The sequence below is a fragment of the Chinchilla lanigera genome, unplaced genomic scaffold (assembly GCF_000276665.1).
Source record: "Chinchilla lanigera isolate Chin_1 unplaced genomic scaffold, ChiLan1.0 scaffold00050, whole genome shotgun sequence".
Classification (NCBI taxonomy): domain Eukaryota; kingdom Metazoa; phylum Chordata; class Mammalia; order Rodentia; family Chinchillidae; genus Chinchilla; species Chinchilla lanigera.
In genome coordinates this window covers 11,022,021-11,046,947 of record NW_004955451.1, presented here as the reverse complement: position 1 = coordinate 11,046,947, position 24,927 = coordinate 11,022,021, and the positions used below count along the sequence as shown (strand labels likewise).

The 24,927-nt window shown below is 41.6% G+C and overlaps 1 protein-coding gene across 6 annotated transcripts in view; it reads left to right on the top strand.

Annotated features, from left to right (window-relative positions):
* Positions 1-18,999, top strand: part of Luc7l3 (LUC7-like 3 pre-mRNA splicing factor) — a 34,573-nt gene extending 15,574 nt beyond the window's left edge. Inside the window, exons 3-12 of one of the 6 annotated variants that reach the window (XM_005394123.2) lie at positions 2,577-2,616; positions 4,771-4,915; positions 5,317-5,391; positions 6,243-6,347; positions 9,217-9,378; positions 9,891-10,174; positions 11,598-11,758; positions 16,778-16,921; positions 17,027-17,132; positions 18,492-18,999. In XM_005394123.2, the coding sequence (XP_005394180.1) occupies positions 2,577-2,616; positions 4,771-4,915; positions 5,317-5,391; positions 6,243-6,347; positions 9,217-9,378; positions 9,891-10,174; positions 11,598-11,758; positions 16,778-16,921; positions 17,027-17,132; positions 18,492-18,525 (1,256 nt within the window). In that variant the 3' untranslated portion in view covers positions 18,526-18,999. Of the gene's footprint in view, positions 1-2,576; positions 2,617-4,770; positions 4,916-5,316; positions 5,392-6,242; positions 6,348-7,042; positions 7,094-9,216; positions 9,379-9,890; positions 10,175-11,597; positions 11,759-16,777; positions 16,975-17,026 lie in introns of those variants that run through there. The other 5 variants (XM_013519422.1, XM_005394127.2, XM_013519421.1 and 2 more) reach the window with 5 other exon arrangements.
* The last annotated feature ends 5,928 nt before the right edge of the window (positions 19,000-24,927 follow it).

The window sequence follows — 24,927 nt, the reverse complement described above, 5'->3', positions numbered from 1 at the left end:
TTGTATTCTTTTTTTTTTTTTTTTTTTTTTTTTTTTTTTTTGGTTTTTCTCCGGTATCAGGAACCGAACTCATGTCCTTGCGCTTGCCAGGCAAGCGCTTTTTCCGCTGAGCTAAATCCCCAGCCCCGAGATTTGTATTCTTAATAGCGGGGTTCTTCTCTGCTTTTTCTTGAAGGGTACAGCTAGATGTTTTTCTCCAGGCAGATGAGAAAAGCATTCTTCTTTAGAGAAAGTGAGCAGTTTCAGAGAAGTTGTGTCTTTCAGTAATGACCCACAGGGAATCTCCTAAAAGTCTCAGTACCTGATTTTCCTTTAGGGAAGGCCCTTAGTGACACACCCTGCCTATACATGCCGTTCAGATTTTGGAATTATCTTTTAAAAATCAGTTGCTATCAAGGAATAGCAACCAGACATTTGAAGAAAATCTTGAGCATGAAACAAAACCTTGTCTATAACCATACCACCTTGAATGTACCTGATCTCATCTGAAACAGAACCCTTCAGCAAGAACACACTGGATGTCTGTGGGATTAATCGAATTGGAGATAATTGGAAAAGCAGAAGAAACTTGTTTACAAATCTTAACTTTAGTATCTTCAGGGAAATAAGATACACATGTATGGAAAAGAATAAAGTGATACTGTAAAAGAGCTCTTGAAAATAAAGGAGCTCTTAGAAATGAGACCTGAAGAGGGGCTGGGGATTTAGCTCAGTGGCAAAAGCGCCTGCCTGGCAAGCGCAAGGTCGTGAGTTCGGTTCCCGGTACCGGAGAAAAACAAAAACAAAAACAAAAAAAAAAAAAGAAATGAGACCTGAAGATATGTGAATTAAAAATCACTGGAAGGATTTGCAAGTAAAATCAAGGGAGCTTGCTGTCATGTTTGGGAATGCAACAAAAAAGATTAACATTAAAAACAGTAGATTCTCCAGGAATTCTGGTACTTGATTAATAGTTTCAGACAGAGAATGTAAAAGAGGGAGGAAATTATTAAGAAATATGTAAGAAAAAAATTACTAAACTGAGGGATGTCAGTGGGTCCTTTTAGAGATTGGCATGATGGATGGAAAAGATCTCTGTCCCCTCTTTTCCTTCCCTTCTTCCCATAGAGGCTTATCACTGTTAAATTTCAAACATGAGAAATGGCAGTGTGCCGGTCACAGAACTGTGAATCAGAATGGCCTAAGCCGTGTCAGTAACAACACAGGAAGATGTCAGACATCTTCAGGGTTTTGAGTGAAAAAATATTTTTGCCAAGGTCAGTAATGTAGCCAAAAGAGGATGAAGAATGAAGTTTTCAGAATTGTAATGGTCTCAGCCAGTCTCTCTCTTACGGATTCCTCTCAGAAAACACCACCATACTGTGTATAAATCAAGGGGAAAAAAAGAGATCTAGTAAAAAGCCAATACAGAGCTAGAAGGAATTCCTCAGAAGGTCTCTACACTGAGTTCACAAAGCAAGCATCCCAAACTGAAGCACTTAGAAGACTCACGGAAAAACCCAAACTGGTTATCTGATGGTATATTTTGAGTAGTAAGGAAGAGTAGTATTTTTGTTAGCTTGTTTTGAGACAAGATTTCACTATGCTGTTCAGCCTGGCCTTGATCTCACTTTGCAGCCCAGGCTGGCCTCAAACTCACAGCGATTGTCCTGCCTCAGCCTCTTGAGTGCTAGGATTACAAGTGTGTGCCACCATGCCTGGCAGGCAGAATAGTATTGAGATGGTTTCTGTTGAAGTGCTTGAGAAGGATTTGGTAAGAGATGTATGGAAAACAAAGGAAAAAATTCAAGAGAAGTGTATCAGAAATGTCATCATAATGCATCTTTTGTTTGGTCCAACAGAGAATATACTATTTGCATGGTCAGAATATAAACACTAAGCTGGGAATTGTGGCACACACCTGTAATTCCAGTACTCTAGGAGGCTGAGGCAGGAGTATCACAAGTTCTAGCTCAGCCTGGACAACTAAACAAGACCTCTCAAAAAATATTTAAAAAAGGAGATGTGGTTCAATGGGAGAGCGCTGGGTTTAAACCACAGTTTTATAAAAGGAGAAGGAGGAGAAGAAAAAAGAAAACAGGCTTCTTTAATTTAAAAATTTGATGTCTAAGATTGATGGAACAAAAAAAAGTTAAAATTAGCATAAAAACTAGAAGTAACTGAGGTAAGTTCCGAAAAAAAAAAAATAAGGTTTGAAATTGCTTGCTCTTTGGAGGTGGGATAGGAGTGGGACTTGGGGGCTAGTTTTATGCTGCTTTGTGTGCAGGTCTTTCACAATAATAGTGTCAGGGGTGGTTCTTTGGTGACAGTAAAGAAAAATTTCCTTTCTCTCTCCCCTCTTTTCCTTCCTTCTTCCCATAGAGGCGCTGTCCATCGTGCAGGCTTAGAGACCTAACTGCCACGTGCTGTCTGCACGCGGTGCTCCCTGGCTCAAGGGGTCAATTTAGGTATCTCCAGATGACAGGGATAAAATGGATCTTGTTTCTTTTTCTTTTCAACTTCTGTTTTTAATCAAGAGAAATGGTTGTTAAATTCCACAAAATAATTTATACATGCATATTTTTCTTTTACCCCAGGTCCATGTGAAAAAATTCATGATGAAAACTTGCGAAAACAGTAAGTTACACTGTTTTTGTTTTCACTGTTTTTCATGGAGTTTAGTAAAGTCAGATTGCCTTTGCTTGTCAGTATTTCCCTTTGAAACTATACCGTGATTAAAAGTGAGGGACTTCTCTGAAGAGTAGTGTACTTATTCTGAAATATATTACTATCTAAATGTAAAGAGACCTTTTTTTCATGGCTGAAATGTGTCTCATAACCAAGCAGGTGATGTGGAAATCGTTTCCTCTAGGAATATTGCCTGGTTGACCTGGCAAAGGGATTCTTCCATGTAGTTTTATGAAAGGAGGGGAAGTACTTGGGGTATGTTTCTGGAGATTATGGAAATTGAGTATATCTGTGGTTTGGGGCTATATCTGTTCGTCTGGGTTTTCATTTGTTACAGGTTACTGGGTCAGAAAAGAGGCCGTGTTAAGTGTAGTTTTTGATAATGGCTCCTCTTCATGTTCCTCCTCTCTTTAGTTTTGCTTTTTTTTTTATCAGTATGTTTGTAATACATACTAATTATATTGAGCTTGGGCAATTGGTACATGATACATATTAGCATCTTAGTCATTTTTACTTCCCGTTCCCTTCCCCACCCTCTCTTATTCCCTCCCTGGATCCCCTTCTCATCTCCACCGTCTGCCTCCCTATTTCTTACCTCTTTTTCCTTCTCTGTTTTAGACAGGGTCTCTGTGTAGCCCATACTGGCCTCATACAGAGATCCTCCTCCCTCATCCTCCAGAGCTCAGGGATTACAGGAGTACACCACCACGCCTGGCTTTACTTTGCTTTTTAAATTACTTATATTTGCCTGATGTGGTGGCTCACACCTATAATCCCAGCACTCAGGAGGCTGAGGCAGGAGGATCCCTGCAAAGTCAAGGTTAGCCTGGACTACGTACCATACCGAGACCTTGTCTCCAAAAAAAAATCTTCTTTTATATTTTGGGTTTCTCATAAGAGAAAGCCATGTGATACTTACTCTTTGTTGGATTTATTTCACTTAGCATTATGGTCTCAAGATGTGTCCATTTTTCTACAAATGACTCAACCTCATCCTTCTTTGTGGCTGGTAGTACTTCATTGTGTATATGTAACACGTTTTATCTATTTATCTGTATGGACCTATAGGCTGCCTCCAAAATTTAGATATTATGAATCGTGCTGCTGTAAATATGGATATGCAGATAGCACTGTAATATGTCTTTAAATGTCTTGGGAATATACCCAAAAGTATAGCTGGATCAAGTGCATTATCTATTTTTAGTTTATTTTTTTGTCTTTTTGAGACAGTGTTTTGCTGTGCTGGCCTTGAACTCACTTTGTAGCTGAGGCTGGCCTCGAACTCAGCAATCCTGCCTCAGCCTCTCAAGTGCTGGGATTACAGGTGTGAGCCACCACACCCGGCTTCTGTTTTTAGTTTTTTGAGGAACCTCCACACTCCCCGCATCCCGGGAATTGAGCTCATGACCTTGCGCTTGCTGGGCAGGTGCTGTGCCACTGAGCTAAATCCCCAGCCCCCACGCTTGTTTTTATAGTAGTTGTACTAGTTTACATTCCCACTGATAACTATAGAAGGGTTTCTTTTTCCTCTCAGCTTTCCCAGCATTTGATTCTTGTTACGTTTTTGAGACAGGGTGTTGCTATATACTTCAGGCTGGCCTCGAACTCATGGCAATCCTCCTTCCTCAGTCTCCTGAGTGCTGGGATTACAGGTGTGTGCCACCACTCCTGGGAAGTGTTTTTTTGAGTTCTTGGTGATAGCCATTTTTTCTGGAATAAGATGGTACCTTGGTTTATGAACTTAATTTGTGTTACGATTTTGGAAGCTGGCTGTGTTGTGTATCAGTGGGGAACATGGCTACATCCATGCCTGGCTATCTTTGCTTTTCAATGGACCCAGTCTTACACAAGAGACGTCCTGGGTCAAGCAACATACAGATCCAATATGATGGTAGAGCTGATGATCAGAGCCTTGCGTAAACTGTGCTCTTAACCAAACCCAATCCAGTACCCTGTTTTCCCTTCTCCACAATGAGGAACAGCCAGAAATTCCCACATACCTATTTTACTCTTCAGCCTAAATGTAATAGTCTTTGAGACTGCTTAGGACGGAATGCGTATGAGTTGTAATGGATAAAGACTTGCTTGTTTTCATTTTATCAGATATGAAAAGAGTTCCCGTTTCATGAAAGTTGGCTATGAGAGAGATTTTTTACGATACTTACAGAGCTTACTTGCAGAGGTAGAACGTAGAATCAGACGGGGCCATGCTCGTTTGGCATTATCTCAAAACCAACAATCCTCTGGGGTAAGTATGAGTTGAAGTTTACAGTCAAGTCTTTTTTTTTCCTTTTTAGTAAATACTGATTTTGATCTGAAAATCATAAAGTTTTTCTCTTATCATTAACTTAGTAACAAATTGAAAATAGTTGAATCACTGTACTTGAGATTCAGCGTTATAGTTAACAATATTAAGGCCAGGTGTGGTGGGGCATGTCTGTAATACCAGCACTTGGGAGGTGGAGGCAGGAGGATCGCTGTGAGTTTGAGATGAGCCCTAGCTATATAGTGAGTTCAAGAACAGTTTGAACTACATTGTGAGACCCTGTCATAAAAAAAAAACAAAACCCAGAAATATTATGTACAATATGTGAGCATTTAAGTGTTTATTTTGTATTTGTTGATAACACATTTTATTGTCTTCAACAGGCAGCTGGCCCAACAGGCAAAAATGAAGAAAAAATTCAGGTTCTAACAGACAAAATTGATGTGCTCCTACAGCAGGTAAGACTTGTAGGCATTAATGTCAGAAATATTCTCTGAAGTATTTACCCAAGAGAAGTGAAAACGTATGTCTGTGCAATGACCTGGGCATCAGTGTTCTCAGGATACTTGTTCATAATGAGCCAAAGAAACACTTGAAACTAGTGGCAGTTCAAATATCCATCGCTAGGTAAATGGATAATTAGCTTTTGATGGAGCCCAAAATGGAACACTGCTTGGTAATAGGAAAGAACTATGTGCAGTAGTTCGAGTAAATCTTAAAATAATTTAGGCTGATAAAAGAAGCCAGACCCAAAAGGAATACAAACTCTGTTCTTCTGTGTATTCGTTGTTTTGAGACAGGCTCTGCAGAGTTCAGTCTGTCCTTGAACTCTTTGTAGCCCATGCCTCAAATTCAAGGCAGACTTTTCCCAGCCTCCAAGTGCTGAGAGTACGGGCATGCGCCACCATGCCTGGCTTGTGTCGCTCAATTTATATAAAATGCAGAAATCAATAATGTATAGTGATAGGCAGACCAGATTGTCTTTGCATGTGTGTAGGTAGAGGCTGGAGGAGGTGCTGAAGGAGCAGGAAGAAATCTTTCGGAATGGTAGATAGGTTAATCGATAGATGGACGTGATAATTTCACAGGTATATGTGTATATGTGCATAGTTACTGAATTGTACGCCTTAAAAATTTTCATTTTGTTGCATGTCATTAAAACTTATAAAATAATTATAAGGGTAAATTAAACCCAGAAAGGCTTCAGGAAACAAACCCACCCAAGAGGAAAGAACACTAAATGTTAACAAAGCATGGGGAAGAAAAAAATACTTAGTTTGGAGTTTTGACTTCCTTCTATTCTTTTTAGATTGAAGAATTAGGATCTGAAGGAAAGGTAGAAGAAGCCCAGGGAATGATGAAATTAGTTGAACAGCTAAAAGAAGAGAGAGAATTGCTTAGATCTACAACTTCAGTAAGTAACAACTTTTAAATACTGTTTGTTCATTATGACTCACTTGCTGTCTATTCCTATTTGAGAACTTTATTTTTTTTGAGAACTTTAGAAACAGTTTTCTAATGTCCCAAATTAAAGAATCATCAAACATTTCCTTTTTTCCTCCATCCCTCCCTCTTCTCCATAGTACAAAGGATTGACCCTAGAGCAAAGCTTTTAGAGACGAGCGCCCAGACTGCAACCTAAAGCCCACTTGTGTATCGCAAAGTGCCAGCCTGAATCCTGAGGTTTTAGTGTAGGAAAAAACAAGTGTTACCCAGTGCCCAGCTGCTGGGGTGACTTGGCTCATGTGCCAGCCGAGAGGGCTCTGCGTGCCTATTGGAGCATGCGTGCTATGGGTTCACCACCACGGCCCAGAGTTTTCACACTGAGCTGCATCCCCAGCCCTTTTTATTTCTTGTTTTGAAACAGGGTTTTACGAAGTTGCTTGGCCTGGGCTAGAACTTAGGTTCTACCTTCCTCAGCCTAAGGGCCACGTAGTATTTTAGGTTTGTAAGTCACAGGTGTCTGGCAGCTACTAAGCCTTGCCTTGTATACGTGAAAGCAGCCTTAGACAACCTGAAGATATAGAAAGAAAACCTCAAACTCAGTTTATCCTACTGTGTACTCAGCGCAGATCATTTCTTTGTCTTCCTCACCCCTCCCCAACCCAGGGCCTCACACATGCCAGGCAAGCGCACTACCACTGAGCTACATCCCCAGTGCACAGGTAATTTCTTTTTATTCCAGAATGTGTGGGGATTTCACCCCCAGCAAGAAAGTCATCAGTTCTTCCGTCGCAGTCACCATCTAGTTGTCTTCTTATAAAATACACTTCAGTTCTGACACTGTCCGGCGGTCTTCCACTCCGCTCCCCCTTCACATGCCATTCAGATGTCCCAGGTGGTTTTATTTGAACTCCAGAGCAACTCATTCCCTTACTTTGGGTTCAGTTAATTGGCTTTTATAGCTCACAGAACAGAAATAAATATGCTTATTGGTTTATTATCAGGATATTACAGAGGATGGAGGTGAAGAGACATGGGTGGGTCTTGGGGAAGGAGTGCGGAGACTACATGCTCAAGTGCACCACCTTCCCGGAACCTCCATGTGTTCAGCTGTCTGGAAGCTCCCCAGACTCTTTTATTTTGGGTTTTTATGGAGACTTTGTTGCACAAAGATAATTGAAACATGGACAAGCTGGCCATGATGGCACATGTCTGTGATCCCAGCACTTTGGGAGGCTGAGGCAGGACAATTACAAGTTCAGGTTCTACCTGGGCAACTTAACAAGAGACCTTGTCTCAAAATTGTTTTTATAAGGGACTGGAATGTAGCTCAATGGTAGAATGACCCAGGACTTCATCCCCAGTAACCACACACAGAAAAGAAAGAGAGAGAGGGAGGGAGGGAGACAAACAATATGACTAGACAAAAAATATGATTTAAGGCAAGAATATAGAACCCTGGCTGTTGAGATTTTTCTTGACCTCTCTCTGTAGCATTCCTTTGTCCCAGGTATGGGACAGGATCTTTTCTGCAATAGCAGTCTTAGTGTCTACCAGACAAGAGAGGTTCTTGTATGTGGTTTTTTTGTTGTGTTTATTTTTCTTAGAGATATGGGGATTGAGCCCAGGACTTTTGCACTGAGCTACTTTCCCATCCCTTTTTAATTTTGAGAGAGGGCCTTGCTAAGTTGCTCAGGCTGAACTCTGTCTTCTGTGGTCTTCCTGCCCCAGCCTTCTAGAGTGCTGGGATAATGGGTGTGCCACCATGCCTGGCAGGTCAGAGAATTTCTTTATGGCCAGCTCCCAGAAATGGAGGGGAGATTAAAGTTTCTATGACCTGCCTTGGAAAAGAGAAATTCTAGGTTTCTGAGAATTGCTGCGGGGTGAGTTATGAGCCAGGGCCCACTGATGAAAATAAATAAAAAGTACAAGTGTATCTCATCACAGACAGCACATAAGCAAGTGGATGTGACTGTGTTCCAATGGGATTTTATTTATAGAAACAGTCCTTTGGCTGCTGACTTGTTGACTCCTGACTTAAGTCAGAGATCTCTACCCTACCTGCACTGTGTGTGTGTGTGTGTGTGTGTGTGTGTGTGTGTGTGTGTGTGTGTGTGTGTGTTAGGAATTAACTGGAGGATTGAATTCAGGACCTTTTTAAATTTTGAGATGAGTCTACTAAATTGGTACATTACCCGGGCTGGTCTTAAATTTGTGATCCTCCTACTTCAATTTCCTAGAAAGCTGGGATTATGGGCCTGTACCACCATGCTTTATGTATTTTCATTTTTGTTAAACTGTTCAGTACAAATGTTAAAAGTTGGCACACTCTTAAAGTATCTCCTATATTCCTAACTTTAAATTGGGGGTGCAGTGTACATGTTTTAGAGACTACCAATGATAAATATAATCGGTCATTGATTTCTTCCTATCGAGCAGTGTACTGGATTCATGTGTTCAGCGTATGCTCAGTGCGCTCCTTTCCTCACTGATTTTTGAGGGTAGATACTGTATCTGTTGCACCTGTGTAAGAAATGAATACAGATTGGAATAGATAGCTTTAGCTTTCTGGCAGGTATTTTAAATTTTTCAAGGTGACTTAAGTGTGCAGCAGTTAAAGTTGAGCAGTGGTCTCAGTTTCCTAGTAGATAAGCAAGTTTTTGCCATGATTCCTTCTCTGGAAGTTGAGCAGTTGGTGTTCAGAAATACGGCTCTGGGCTTACGGAAATTAGCAGTCTGTGTGCATTAGAGATGTGCTCTAAATGTGAAGTACATTTTTGGGGGATGTGCTTGTTCTTTCCTCCTCAGATATTCTTGTAACAACTGATTTATTATTCCAGACCATTGAAAGTTTTGCTGCCCAGGAAAAACAAATGGAAGTTTGTGAAGTGTGTGGAGCCTTTTTGATAGTAGGAGATGCCCAGTCCCGGGTAGATGATCATTTGATGGGAAAACAACACATGGGCTATGCCAAAATTAAAGCTACTGTAGAAGAATTAAAAGTAAGTTTCTTGTAAACATGCCTTTTAGCTTTAGCAAAAACGAAATGTAATGCGCTATCACTGAAACCATTTTTTTAGTATAGAAATACACATGGAAATATAAACCTGTCGTTGATGTTTTGCTGATATTTATATTTACTTGAAAAATGATAATCCCTGTGAAATTTTGCTCTTTATTAAACTATCAAAGTACTTTATTATCTTAACTCTGAAGTACCAAATATTTGGGAGAGGATGACTGAAGAATTATTCAAGTAATGATACCTTGTATGATGTTGGATTTTCTGTCCTTTCTTTGAAGACACCAAATTTCATAAGTTTAGCTACAAATTGCTTCATGTTAGGTGACGGTTGTTTGACAGTGTCTTTAAGGTGATAATGATATTGAAATCCAAGTTGAGAAGCTGAGGGTGTATGTAGCTCAGTGGCAGAATGTTTGCCTTGTAGTGTGTGAGCTCTTTCAGCTCTGTCCCAGCACTGCAGCAAACAGAGATCCAATTTGATTTCTTTAGGAAAAGTTAAGGAAAAGAACTGAAGAACCTGATCGGGATGAGCGTCTAAAAAAAGAGAAGCAAGAAAGAGAAGAAAGAGAAAAAGAACGGGAGAGAGAACGGGAAGAAAGGGAAAGAAAACGAAGAAGAGAAGAGGAGGAAAGAGAGAAAGAAAGAGCTCGTGATAGAGAAAGAAGAAAGAGAAGTCGTTCACGAAGTAGGCACTCAAGCCGAACTTCTGACCGGAGATGCAGCAGGTCCCGAGACCACAAAAGATCACGAAGTAGGGAAAGAAGGCGAAGCAGGTACAGAACGCGTGAGACTGTGTCTGGCTCGCGGCCTGCAGTGAACAGTAGTCGTTTCTAGTGTTGTTCCTTGGGGTGGTGCTCAGGAACCTCTGAGAACCAATGTACCTCAGCTTATGATACGTTTATGCAGGGAATATAGCTCAGTGGAATCGCGCCTGCCTGGCAAGTACGAGGTCCCAAGTTCGATTCCCGGTACCCCCCCAAAAAAATGTCAAGTTTATGATGGGCTTACAAAGGAACTTGTCATAAATTTAAAATACCGTTAAGTTAAAGTGCATTTCCTGCCAGTGTGGAATGTCGTGGCAGCATAGTACGTTGTGGCTCACCTGTGACGATGGAGCGCTGGAGCTTGCTGCCACTACACAGCACCAGGATAGTGTTGCGCACTGTGTTGCGGGGTGAGGGGAGTAGGAAGCATCAAAATTGTACACTCCAAGGGCGAGGGATGTCACTCAGTGGCACAAGTGCCTGCCTGGCGAGTGCAAGGTCCTGAGTTCAATTTCCAGTACCAAAAACAAAGCAAAACGAAATTGTGCATTTGGAGCATGGGTTTCAGGCATATGCGTATTACTCTTATACTACCAGAAAAGTAAAAAAATTGTAAGTTGAACCATACCTGCAAGGATTGTTAGGATACGTGATGAGAGTGGAGTCAGTTAATGGCTCTATCTTTAGGGCCATGTTCTTTTTAGATAGTATAGCGGATGGGTTCCCTCCCTTCCCCCTGCCCCTCCCTCCCTCCTTCCTTTCCTCCTTCAATGTGTCTGTCAGTCCCGGCCCCGCCCCCGCCAGTCTCTGTCTCTCTCTCTCTCTGTTTCTCCCTCTCTCCCTCTCCTTCTTTCCCTCCCTCTCCATCTCTGTATGTCTCCATATTTTTATTTTTTTTTTAGGACACAGAGTTTCACTGTATAGTCCAGGCTGGCCTCAAACTCGTGATCCTGCCTCAGCCCTTGAGGGCTGGGACTCTAGGTGCATGCCGCCACACCCAGATGACAGGTGGTCTCTTAAGTGCTGCTTTTCTCACTGATTTTATGGGTAACATAAAATAGGAAACCAATTTTGTTGTTCTGATTATTAGAATTATAGTTGAGCCTAAAGAGAACAATGCTAACCATCTTAGCACTGTTTGAGATAAGTTGAATTTAGATTTTCAGTAATTTTCACTTGATATTTCTTTTTTTTTTTTTTTCTGGTACCAGGAATCGAACTCACCACCTTGAGCTTGCCAGGCAGGCACTGTGCCGCTGAGCTAAATCCCCAGCACCTAACACTTGATATTTCTAATGTAAAATGTTTTAGGAGGGGGTTCTATTTATTTGCTTTTTAAGGGAAAGTTTTGTCTACTCTTGTATGTACTACATCACGGTCTTGTCTCATTGTAATGCCAGCTGAAGTTGATTTCGTGTTTTAAATTACCCAGAAGTAGAGATCGGCGAAGAAGCAGAAGCCATGACAGATCAGAAAGGAAACATAGATCTCGCAGTCGGGATCGAAGAAGGTCAAAAAGCCGGGATCGAAAGTCATATAAGCACAGGAGCAAAAGTCGAGACAGAGAACAAGACAGAAAATCCAAGGAGAAAGGTTAGTTTATGTGAGAAATCAGTTTCTTTCAAGGCTGTCTTAACACCCCTACTATTCTGTTGACTTTTCTCCAGAAATAGGCAGAGTGCTACTTAAAGCTGTATTCATTTTTAGTTGTAAGGAGCACCATTCATGAGAGACAAGTATCCTGCCCCCGATCCTTAAGTGGGTAACCTGAAGGTTGCATCTGGATTCTTGAAAGTGTTGTACTCTCTTACAGGGTTATTGGGCTGGAGAATTTATCACCTTGCTTATTTCTTGCATTTTAAAAATCTGCTACATTGTTCAATAATGCCTTCCAAAGTAAATGTACTTTGTTGCATTGGTCTAATCCTGTACAGTATTCATTCAACTCAGTAATTAATTTCTACATTCTCACAAGTTGAAAACCTTCGTGTATCTTAAACTATGTTTTATATTAAAGCAGTATGCTCTTTCCTTCTACTTTTTCCTTTAGTGTTCTGTGGATTCCCAGTAGTTGAATTAGTATGCTGTTAGCACTGTGAATACTTTTAAATTTTGTCTTGGGTATGTTTCTCAAAGTATTCTCATCATTTTGCGGGGGGAATTGAGATAGTCTCACTATGCAGCTCAGGCTGACCTTGCAGTCACTGTGTAGCCGAGGCTGGCCTCGAACTCATAGCGATCCTCCTGCCTTGTTCTCCCCCAAGTTCTGGCATAATAGGCTTGTGCCACCACAACCAACTTACCTTTTAATTTATTCTTTACCAAAAGATAATTCTTTCTGTCATCAGGGCCTGCCTTTTGCATTTTCTTTTGCTTTCATACTATTTCAGGCTGGGGGTATAGCTCAGTGGCATAAGCACCTGCCTGGCAAGCACAAAGTCCCGAGTTCAATTCCCCACACCAGAAAAACCCAAAACAAAACAAAACAAAAAAACGGTTAATTAGGGCTGGGGATGTGTCTCTGTAGTAGAGCTCTTGCCTTGCAATGCACAAGGCCCTGGGTTCGAGCCCCAGCACCACATACATTTAAAAAAAAAAATTTCAGCATTTTCAATTTTGTACTGGCTGGGCTGTTTTGCTTTGCATGGTTTAAAGAGTGAAAGAAAGGGTCTATTCCTCATTTTCTTGCTTCTGCATGTCCATCTTCTCCCTGTCTGCCCACATTTGATCACAATACATGTGTTGCTGTTCGAGTTTATCATACTGGTCTTTTATGTGGTGCTCATATTGTGTTCTTTTGTAGAACTGGTCTTATCTTTTTCAGGCTTAGGGTTTTTTGCTTGAGTTAGAGATCTAGCAAGCAGCACAGACAATCGACTAGTTTTTTGCGGAGAGGAAGCTTGTGCTTTTTGCTCTACTTTTATGCATGCACTCTCTGTTTTAAAAATTCTGAAGCGTTTTCCATATATTGGCCTTTTCTATAACATGAAACGGATACTAAAAAATAAGAACAAGAATAATGTTTTCTTATTGCTGTCAGGACCTTAGTATGTATCATTTTAATTTAGAAATTAAAAAGACACTTGGTATTAAGGTTTAATTATTTAGTTTTGAGAATGTTCACCTAGTGTTTTTGCAAGACTTTCTGGGTAGTGTATTTTTGGGGCGAAGGGTCAGCTGTTAAGAGCTCGATACTCATGCTTGGCTTGTAATCTCAGCACTCTGGGAGGCTGAGGCAGGGGGATCACAAGTTTGAGCCCAGCCTGACTTAGACCCTGTCTCAAAAATTTTAGAAAAGGTTTAGGAATGTAGCTCAGTGAAAGAGCCCTAAACTCAGCTTCCTAAACTTTGCCTCCTAAATAAATACAGATAGTGATGTCAGACATGAGTTAATCTTGTTTTGGGAAAATTTAATGCTGCCTGTTGTTACATTAGCACTGTGTTCCATTTGTGCAACCTGAAATAAACCGGGTTGATTTGTAAGGACAGAATCTAGGTGCCTTAGGACTGGGGGTGTAGCCCAGCGGCACAAGCACCTGCCTGGCAAGCACAAGTTCCTGAGTTGGAGTCCCAGTACCATAAAACAAAAACAAAACAAAAAAGGTGGAGAAGAATATAGATGCCTGCTGAAATTAAAGTTGAGGCGACTGGCACTGGCCTGACTAAAAACTGGTGCATTTGTATAATTTCTAGATAGAGCACGGAGATGTCCTGTTGTGTCTCAGTTACTTTTCCCTCGTTACTGAGACAAAATACCCGACATCCAAAGTTAAGGGAGGAAAGGTTTATTTAGCTCACAGCTTGTAGGGGTTTCAGTCCATAATCGTCTGGCTCCAAAGCACAGTGGCACGTGGTAGAGAGGCAGCCAGCAGTTTCTGGCAGACAGAAGGTAGCACAGCAACAAGGGACTTTCAATAGCGACTTTCTGCTCCTTTTGTCTTACCCAGACTGCTTAGGGCATGTGGCACTTACACCCTTAATCCTGGTGTCCTTAGCTGAGCATTGCACCATGAATCAGTTCAGCCACATCTGAGAAAGCCCCAGCTGACTGCATGAGTCTTTTGGGACACATATGGACACAATGCATCATAGCTTGCCTGTAATCCCAGTTGTAATAGTGGCATCCCTGAACTTAGTAAAACTTGTGTTTAAGCAAAATGAGCTGAGTTGTATGGGTTTTTTGTTGTTGTTGTTGTTGTTGTTGTTTGTACCGGGAATCAAACTCACGACCTTGGCCTTGCCAGGTAGGCACTGTGCTGCTGAGCTATATCTCCAGCCCGAGTTGTGTTTAGATCATGGACAAACAGGGTTTTTCCTTGTAGTACTTGTAAGAAAAGGCTGTTTTGTTTCTTCTTTCTTTATTTGTGGCTAAATTGAGTTTTAAATTTTTTCTTTTTGGAAAAACACCTCTTGGATGGTAAATCAGCCAGTGTTTGCTACAGTAACAGATTTAATACAAAATATATAGGATTTACAAGGTAGGCTTCTAATGGCCGCCTGCACAGTCAGGTGTGGAAGAATGCAAAAGGGCCATGTGCGCTGGAGAGTCAAACGATCCAGTCAGAGGTGGAAGATTCGGAGCTCACTGCACAGTCCTGTTGGCTTCTGTATCAGAAGCTGAAGGGTCCATGCTGGAAGGCTGAAGGGTCTGTGCTGGAAACCAGGAAATGGTTTCTGGAGAAGACTGGCACTGGCACCCCTCTGAAGAAACAGAAGCAAGACTTCCTTCTTTGTTCCTCTTTTAATTTCATTTAGGCTACAAGTCTATTGATTGTTGCCATTCACACCCAGGGTGGGTCTTCTGTAGATCTATTCAGCCACGCCAAGAACTATGCTGATGCAGTGTGTTGGGCCTGCCTGCCTTCTTTCTTTCTGTTTTTCCCTGCCATCCCATCCCCTTCCCTCCCCTCCCTGTCTCACTATAGTCCAGGGTTAGCCTTGAATTCATTGTGTAGCCCCGGTTGGCTTCAAACTTGCAACAATGCTCCCAAGTGCTGGGATTACAGGTGTCTGCCACCATGTCCAACAGAGTTGGGCATTTCTTCTTCTTCAGGTTGACACAACAGTTAACTATGGTAACATAGGTGACTCCCTGCCCCCCTTTTCCTAGCAGAGCACAGACGTTCAGTTGCTGGGTCAGGATTTACCTTCTGTTTTTATGTATGTACCTACCGGGAATAGAACTCATGACCTCTCCCTTGCCAGGCAGGTGCTATGCCACTGAGCTATGTCTCCAGTCCTGTTTATCCCTCTTGGATATTTGTGTATGCATAAAACTCTGTTGCTTTTTTTTTTTTTTTTTTTTGCTGTACCGGGGATCAAGCTTACAACCTTGCGCTTGCCAGGTAGGCACTTGTGCCACTGAGCTATGTCCCCAAATGTTGCATTTAAAATGTGTGAAAATGAGCAAGAACTGCTGAGCTGAACCTAGTCAACTTGGGCACTGTGAGAAATGATGATGATAATACTAAGAATATTAATAATACTATTTTATACCACCAAGTTTCAGATAGTAGGTAAATATCTAGAATATTGTGTTTGTTCATTCTGAAATTGGCATTTACTCATCTTTATAACAGTTTCCAGTTTTTTGACTAAATTCTCAATCTTGTCTTTTATCTTTTCAAGTTAGTATGTTTATCTTCAGATCTGAATATGGCAATCCCAGGACCTAGTGCCATTGAGGCTTGTTATCATTCCCATTATTCTTGTTTTTCGTGTATCATTTTGCTGTGTTCTGCTTATTTTAAGACTGTGTGCATATAACAGATTTTTTTATTGAAAAAAGTTGTATTTTAACGTATTTTCTTCCTCCTGAGACAATTTATGTCCACTGTCCCCAAGATCCTGTCTTGTAAATGCTGCATGTTGAATTGGAGCTGCTGACAAAATGGCTTAATAGAGGGAATCTTTTTTTTTTTTTTTTTTGGTTTTTCTCCGGCACCGGGAACCGAACTCACGACCTTGCGCTTGCCAGGCAGGCGCTTGCCAGGCAGGCGCTTTGCCGCTGAGCTAAATCCCCAGCCCCTAATAGAGGGAATCTTGACAAATTCTAGCAGCAACACTAGACATTGTAATTTAAATATTTTGAGAAATAAATGTAATATGACTCCTGAAAAAAAAAAAATGTGTGATTGCATGAACATTCTAGGAAACTACTTGCTTCAACTTTCATGATTACAAGGGGTTTTTTTGTGTTTTTGAGACAGGGTTTCGCTGTGCAATTCAGGCTGGCCTTAAATTCACTTTGTAGCCTAGCCTGGCCTCGAACTTGCAGCAGTCCTCCTCTGGAGTGCTGGGGCTACAGGTGTGTGTCACCATGCCTGGCTGTGATTTTACCCTTCTGATTTAATAGTTGAACTTCAAGTGTTTTAGATTCTGCAGTAAACTTAATATTCTGACCTGTTTGAAAGAGTTTGCTGGGGTTTTTTTACCTTTTACTTCCCCTTCTTGCTTGCTTGGTTGCTTGATTCTCTGTAAATTATAAATTGTTTCCCTTGGGTAGAAATCAGTAATGTGTCACTTGGATAATTGTCTTTACTCTTTCTCTTGTTTCAAAGAGTAACATACTTATTGTACTTTAAAATCCATGATCAATGTCTTCTTTTACAGCAGAAAAGAGGGGATCTGAGGATAAAAAAAGTAGTGTGAAGTCCAGTAGTCGAGAGAAACAGAGTGAAGACACAAACCCTGAATCGAAGGAAAGTGATACTAAGAATGAGGTCAATGGGACCAGTGAAGACATTAAATCTGAAGGTGACACTCAGTCCAATTAAAACTGATCTGATAAGACCTCAGATCAGACAGAGGTAAGTGTACTGTTTCTCACTTTGATTAGGGCTTTTTGTTACTGTTTGACAGTGCAGCGTAAGTATGCACAGATGAAGATGGAGCTAAGCCGAGTAAGAAGACATACAAAAGCCTCCTCTGAAGGAAAAGACAGTGTAGTCCTGCAAAACATTTTGAGGTACATTGTTTTGTCTCAGCTATTTTGTAGCAGACCCGTGCCCCCGTTAGTGTGCCTCTTTGGAAAGTGTTGCCCACGTTTGTAATATAGTCGCCATTGAAAAGTTAATGATCCTTTTTTTAGGGATTTTGCTGTCATTTCTTTTTTTTTTTTTTTTTAAATAAAAAGGTTGAACTGTTTTTTTTCTTTTTTTTTTTTTCTTTTTGGTATTAAGTCCATCTTGTGTTGGTACATTGGCAGAGGCATAATGCTTAAAAACTTAAATATTTCTGAGGCACATGTTGGACTACTTTGTTTTAATTAAACTGCTAGTATTTCTTTGTCGAGGATGTTTCTAGTTTTTTGCTTTATTGCCTTGCATTCTAATGCAGTTTGTTCTGTAACTCGAGAGCCAGTAGCATTGGATTGATGGAAGTGTAGGGTTTATGAATTATTGCAGCTGACTACCATACCTCACACAGCGTTGGTGTTGTGAGCGGCCCATGAAAAGCCAAATTAAAAATCAAGGATTCAGTCAAACTAAGCAGGTACTCATGCCAGGTACTCCTTTCTCTACCCACATCCATGTTTGAATGCTGTTGCCTGTGATCTTTACGCTTAACTGTTGTGTATCTTTTTGTTCTTTATAAGAAGCACAGAGGGGTTTTTGTGTATTGCGTGACAACTTAATAAATCAAATGTTTAACAGAATGGAATTTTTTTTCGACTGTGTGTAGGGATGCAGTGGTGCCCAGAATTAGATATCTTTAAAGAATTTTAAATACAATAAACACCTCATATTATTCGCCTTGTTACATTCAATGCAATTCTCAAGTCTTTAAGAGGTATGTGTTTAATATTTCCTACTGTGTAGGAGAATTTGCAGTCACCCATAGGTGTATAGGAAGTCACTGGTTGGTACATTTAAAATACCAGTGAATGGCCAGGACAGACATCTTCAATCTGTGACACACACAGAACTGATAAACTGTATAGAATAAATTGTGAGTTTTTTAAGAACTGTTAAAAGTTAGGTTTTATAAATGTTCTTAAAATCTCTATAAACTGTTCGTTCTTTGGGCTAGTGGCGTGGGATGAAATATGCCTAATAAAAGAAAGTACCAATGAGTTGATTTGCTGATGGCTTTCCTTTTCTCGGAGAGCAGTAGAATTCTTGCAGTGTGAGCCATTCACACGTAGACAAGTACACACAGGCACATGGCCTACCACACCGATGGCTGGCTATTTAAAAAGAATACAGACATTTCACATACACATTAATTATAATTAGCAGTTAGTGACTGGGCCAACACTTAGTCATAAAAATTTGCCTTTTATATGCTGTCTAATTATCATTTTTCCCCAAATTTTGCATTATAGGACTACTGTTCGAAGATTTCTTGAAGAATACTGAAAACGGCATAAAGTGAAGATCGGCATTAAAATGAGGTGAAAGAAAGCTATAGTGGCATAGAAAAAGTATAAAGCTCAGTTAGTTGTTTTTTTGTTTTTGTTTTTTAATTAAAAATTAATTCAGAACTGATGTGACCTACCAGATTTCAGAACATGTGTTAATAGCATATATGCCACTGAAAACTTAGGTCTTGTATCATATTTTTTCTTTAAGACTTTTTAAGAAATATTACCTAAACATGTGGCTTGCTCAGTGTTTAATTGCAAGTTTTCATTCTTGGACTTTGCAAACAGGATTAAACGTTAGTATTCTTGTGAATCAGACTAGGTGGGATTCCATTTTTACAATTCTGCTATACTTAGCCTTTGGATTTAGAAGTAAAAATAAAGTATCTCTGACTTTCTGTTACAGAGTTGATTGTGTCATTAAAAGTTTTAGTATTAATCTTTTTCTAATAAAGTTATTGACTCTGAACTAGTCCCTTGTTTTACCTGTTGAGAGACACTACTACTAGAGGTGTTGGTGTACAATTTTATCTAATTTCTTCTGTTTAAGACTGACTTTTATAGAGTTTCCAGTCCAATGTTTAAATAATGGTGCTTCAATTTGGGGGCGGTTATGAATAAAACTGGATTTTGATTTTAATAGCAAAAATGTATAGTGAATTGGAATATATTTTTACATCCCTGAGAGATCTCTTGAGTAGTAGAAGTTGCTGACTATCCTGACGAACATTATCTTGCACCGTCTAGCCATGAAGTGATGTAGAGGCGCATTTGAGAACTTATAACTAGATTTCAGCCTTGTTTTTATCTTGTACCAAGAGTTCTCTTAACCTGTCAGTTTATGAATGTATTTTTATTCTGTATGTGGGGTGTGTAGTATATATAATAAGGATGTTTAAAAAACAAAGCAGGTAATTTTATGTCACATACAGAAAAATTAGCAGCATGTTTCTATCTGTAGCTACCTACATCAACCGTATAAAAAGTATTCTCTCATGTAAAAGTATATCTCATAGCAACTCCTTTAACTTAGAAATTTCAAGTATTACCATCAGTGTATAGGAAAAGAAACTGAGTAAGTGGGTTAAAGGCCTCATCCAAGGTCCTGTGGAGTCTTAGGGCAGGAAGTCGAGGTCTCTGCCCTTGTCCACTGCCTCACTGTTGTGCCTCTGCGTTCATTCTGATAGGCACACTCTGCTAAATACACCAGACTTAAAAATAATAATGAAGACATCTGGGTGTGGTGGCGCACGCCTATAATCCCAGCACTTGGGAGGCTGAGGCAGGAGGATGGTTGTGAGTTCGAGGCCATCCTGGGCGACACAGTGAGCCCAAGGTCAGCCTGAACTGCATAGGGAGACCCTGTTTCAAAAAGACCAAAAAAAAAAAAAGTAAAAATAATAATGACGACATCACCTTTAGAGGCTTTGTGAGAAAATGCTTGGGGACACAGCCCTCCTGCCTTTCCTAGCTGATCCTGGAAATGCAGCAGTAGATGTTTAGCTTGTCTCTCAATTTGCAAGTGATGATTCATGCGAGGGTTAAGATAAAACAGACTCTTAAACATAGAGCTAATTGGCTCCTAACCACTGCTTTGTGACCTTTGGCACGGCTGTGGTATTAAGAAAGACATCGCTGTGAGAAGGCGTATATACTAAGAAGACTTACTGCTAAGGTATGAAAACGCCAGTTGTTCTCCCCTTCCTCTTCTGGAATTAACAGCTACCTTAGACCATCAGGCCCCAGTGGAAAGGCCTGACCCCTTAGGATGTCCATGGCTAAGGACTGCGCTTAATGGTTGAGGCAGGAAAGTTGGGTTTTGCACTATTTTATATTCCAAATTGTTGTGGCTCCACAGGAACTTACTGTCGCTAACCAACATCACAAGAATCTAATGTAGAGACCAGGTGCTTATTTAAACCAGAAATACATGTTTCTTCTATGCAAACCAAAAAGTTGTCAGCTGGTTACATTATTTTGGGGGAGGGGGCTGGGGATTTAGCTCAGCGGCACAGCACCTGCCTGGCAAGTGCAAGGTCGTGAGTTCAATTCCCGGTACCAGAAAAAAACAAAAACAAAAAAAAATATTATTTTGGGGGGCGTGTATGGATATAGTGCGTCTTGCTTATTTTCAATCCCTTTACACCTCCACTCCCCCGCGTGCAGAATTTTTTGTTTCCCCCACTGTAGAAATTTTAGCACACAAAACTAGAGCAGTACCATTGCCCTTCACCAGGTCAGCACCAGTAAGGTTTATGGCCAGTCTTCATGTGTTCGTCCTTTTACTATTTTCTGGCAAGTCTCAGTTATACGTGTTAATCTGTAAATAATTCAGTATGTATTTCTAAAAGACAAAGACTCCTTAGGTAACATTTCATTACTATAAAATCGGACAAGCTTTTATTGGCTGCGGCTGCCTAACTGGCACAGCTCCCGTGGCGTGATTCTCCGGGTAATGGGCCGCTGCCCCAGCTCCCTCCTGTCAGAAGTGGAGAGGCGGACTGTGTACAAAGGGCCATGTGCGGTTACAACCTGTTCTTTTCTTCACACAGATCAAAGTCTTATTTTTCAGTTTTGTTTGAAACACTTTTTTTCTTGCCTTCTTGATCTAGACCTGTTAATAACCTAGCCGTGTTACTCAAATTAGGTATTTACCTCCTCTGCTTTGAGTGTTACTCACCTGCAGACAGTCTGTCTGATACCTTAAATAATGATCAGTGTCACAGTCACCAACCTTCCTGAGCTTTGAGAACGCTTGGACCACATGTGGATTGAGTTCAACCACTGGGAAGTTTCTAGAGATGTAAAAACATTCATGCTGGAGTTTTTAAAGCTCATTTCCACTCTGTCCTTAAAAATGTGTTGTAGATGAGCTGTGTATATTTTTAAACACCTATTATATGCATGGAATGCTTGAAGTTGTTGTATATATACATTTATAGGCTGGGATTTCATTCAGGGTTACTTTTCACGTTTCAATTTCTGACTGGTTTTTAGTTATTTGTTAAAGCACCCCCGTTAACTACTTCTTTTGAAATTTTGTATTGAGTGTAATGATTGCACATGGTTTTACAATAACAGTAAATGCAAGGTGGTTTAGAAACAGCAGAAGCATTCAGTTATCTGTCTTCTGTCCCTCTGTTCTTCCTCTCCGGAGCTCCTGCTATTAGCAGTTACTCTCCCAAGGATCTGTTTTTTTTTTCCTTTTCCTGTCTGAAGGGGGGTTCTGGTTTTTTTGGGTGAGGAATGGGAGGCGGGGGAGTATAAGCATAGATAGATGATAGTCTCTCTCTGATATACCCATATGTTCTGAGTCTTGCCATTTTTCACTTAATATATTTAGAAAACATTTGGGATATTTGAGTGTTTTTAAGTTGAACATTTGGCTTTTAAGAGTACATTTCAAATAAGCCAAAGGGGAGAAGTGTATATATTTTTTATTGTTGTATCAGAATTTTTAGTTTGTATGTTAAAAGTGCATTTCAGGAGCTTCATAGTTGATCTGCTTCTTCCCCTTGGCCACCCTAAGTAGATCAGCCATTGACAGATTCAGGAATGCGTAGGGACAGCAGCCTGAGAAGCACTTGGGCATAACTGGGTTTGCCGTAACTCGCCCCTAGGTACATACCTTTGAGAAACTTGTACACGTGTGCCAGGAGGTGGATGTAACATTGTCATAGCGACATTGTAACAGGAAGAAAAAAGGAAAAACAAAGCCTGGGAAGACTCCAAGTCTGTTGGATAGTGTGGTATGTGGAATTCTGCATGGTGAACCAGCTCCTCAGGTGGACATGGATGACCTGACAGTCCAGTGTCAGAGAAGCAGTCACAGAAGGATGTGTCCATTACGGCTCTCACGTGGAAGCCAAGGCAGGCTGTTAAATACATGGCGGTGAAAGAGAAAGGAGGAAACAACGTACAACTCAGTGTTAGCTGGTACTTTGGAAGCTTGGAGGAGATACGATCGTGGAGGGCAAGGGGTCTGCAGAATTGGGGGTGCTCTATTTCTGAAGCTGGCTGGGCATTTAAACTGTGTGTTATGTGATTTTGTATGTATGATATTTTTAAATAAAATTTAAATTTTAAAAAATGAGAAAAGTTGTTGGTGTAGGTAGTGACCAAAAACATACATGATCAGTGTATCTCATAAAAGTAACCCTCAGTGTGTAGCAGATTCGGAAGCTACTGTTGCTGAGTGCCAAACTTAGACCCTTAGTTCTAAAAGCTAGAAAGACCTGGAAATGTGCGTCCTCTTTGTGAGATCTTTACCTTGACATAGTTGCATTTAGGTACCAGCCAGTGGTTGTGTTTGTGCTGTCCGCAGCGTCGCAGAAGCATCACTCATGTTCCTGCCATTCCAGGTGGGGAAACTCAGAGTCCTCACCTTCCCCTTGCCTGGGTGACGCGTCTGCTCCGAGCCCCTGCGGCCTTGCTCTGACCTCAGGAGTGCTGGGAAGTGTTACTCACTGAAGCGTGAAAAGTGCCTGTAGGGCGTAGAGTTCACAGCGTGATTTCTCAGTGTCCCTCAAACACCCCAAGCCTCCTTCCCATGCCAGAGTGGAATCCTCTCGGTGTGAGCTGAGGCTTGAATCTGAGCATGCCTGTGTGCCAGTCCGCTGGCTTCGAGTGTGTCCCCGAGGGAGTAGCACTGCCCCCTCCCCAGTGGAGGCAATCTCACCGGAGAGGGGAAAGGACAAGCTGTGAGCTGACACTCGCCCCTCAGTGGTAAGTGAGCAAAGGTGGTGAGTAACTAGGAGGCCCAGATCACTCCAAAGTTTATCCAGGGTATGTTCTGGAACTTTTTAGGATAGCACTCTGCCTCGTTACCTCACTTAAAACAATTTGGAAACTGGATATGTTGGTGCATGCCTGTCATCCCAGCCCTCAGGAGGCTGAGGCAGGAGGATTGCCTTGAATGTAGTGCAAGCCTGGGCCACATAGTTCAAAGGTACCCTGGGCTACATAGCGAGATTGTTCGCAAAACAAAATTGAAGTCATTCAGTGGAATTAAAAGCTTTTGCAAGAATTGTTTTTTTTACAGTGAGTGCATGAGGTGAAAACTGCAGTGAGGCCTATCTTGTAGGCTTCGCGTTTTGTCTCAGTCTGCAACCTTCAGACGGTTCCTTACAGAAAGTTCAGCATTTCCCCGCTGGCCCCGTTGTGGGCCGTGTTTCATTAGAGTAGGTGTTGATTTATCAGCCTTGTGATGTTAGGTTGCTGCCCTCGGTGACTTAACCTCAGGTAGCACCTGAGCTGACTGCACCTAGGATAGCGGCAGCTTTCCTCCTAGTAGTTTTTTGTTTCATTTCTCCACAAGTGATTTCAAGCTGGTGATCTAGCCAGCTCCTTCAGGGTAGTGTCGGTCGGGTGTTGACCATGTCACTGGTACAGTCTGGCATTGGAACCCGCGGCTGAATTACCACGCGCCACAATGTGGCTGTCTTTTGAGGGGAGGGCCGTGGTGTCTTAAAGATGTGTGACATGAACACCACGCCGCACTGGGTGAGTGATCCGACTTCCGCTAGGGGTCGCGGGCACCGAATTGCACATTCCCGTGTCACCCGCTGTATTTCCGCACTGTTCAGAGCATTTTTGTCAGACAGCTGTGTGTCAAGTGCTGATCTGATTCCTGTGTCCCCCGCTGTTCATCAAAGCTCCGCTACCGAGAAGTCGAGGGAGATGGGATGGTGGCGTACTGAGTATACTGGGGCTGCAGGTAAGGCCTTGTGTTTGCCCAGAGGAGCGTCAGTGCGTGCTTTGTACCTTGTCCGAGTGGATTAGAGATGAGGTCATAGTCTAGGGCAGCGGCGGCGAACCTGTGGCAGGAGTGCCGAAGCAGCTGTTCCTGAAGGCTGGAAAAGGGTCACTGTTGCGGGTCTGGGGATCATTGTAGGTGGGAGTGGCCGAGTGGCTGAGGCAGGTTTACAGTGTACAAGCAGTCATTACAATTAGGAGCTGGGAAGACTGGACAGGAAGCGCCTAGGATGCAGTGACAGCTGACCTGAATTAGATGGAGAGGGCGTCCAGAGCTTACTGAATTCTGCAAGTTAGCTCTTGTAAAGCCTTGGAGGTACTTGAAGGCACTTTGTAGGTAAGTTTAAATATGCAAAGAGCTGGGGGTGTGTCAGCCCTAGCTTAACTTGGGCGGGGCCCTGGGTTTCCCCAGCAGCGGGGGTAGGAGGGCGTGAGCACCCAGGTAGGAGACAGTACGAAATTCTTTCCAAGATGAGAAGCAGCGTCCTGCCCTACTGGGAACATGAAGAGACCCTGGCCATCTGTTCCTGATGAGGGCTGGGTAAACTTGGTGTGGATGTTCCAGCGCACTCAGCAGAGCTCTAGGAGCTTGCTTGCTTGAGCTCAGAGAAGTTAGAGATGAAATTTTTCAGAGTCCCCGCAT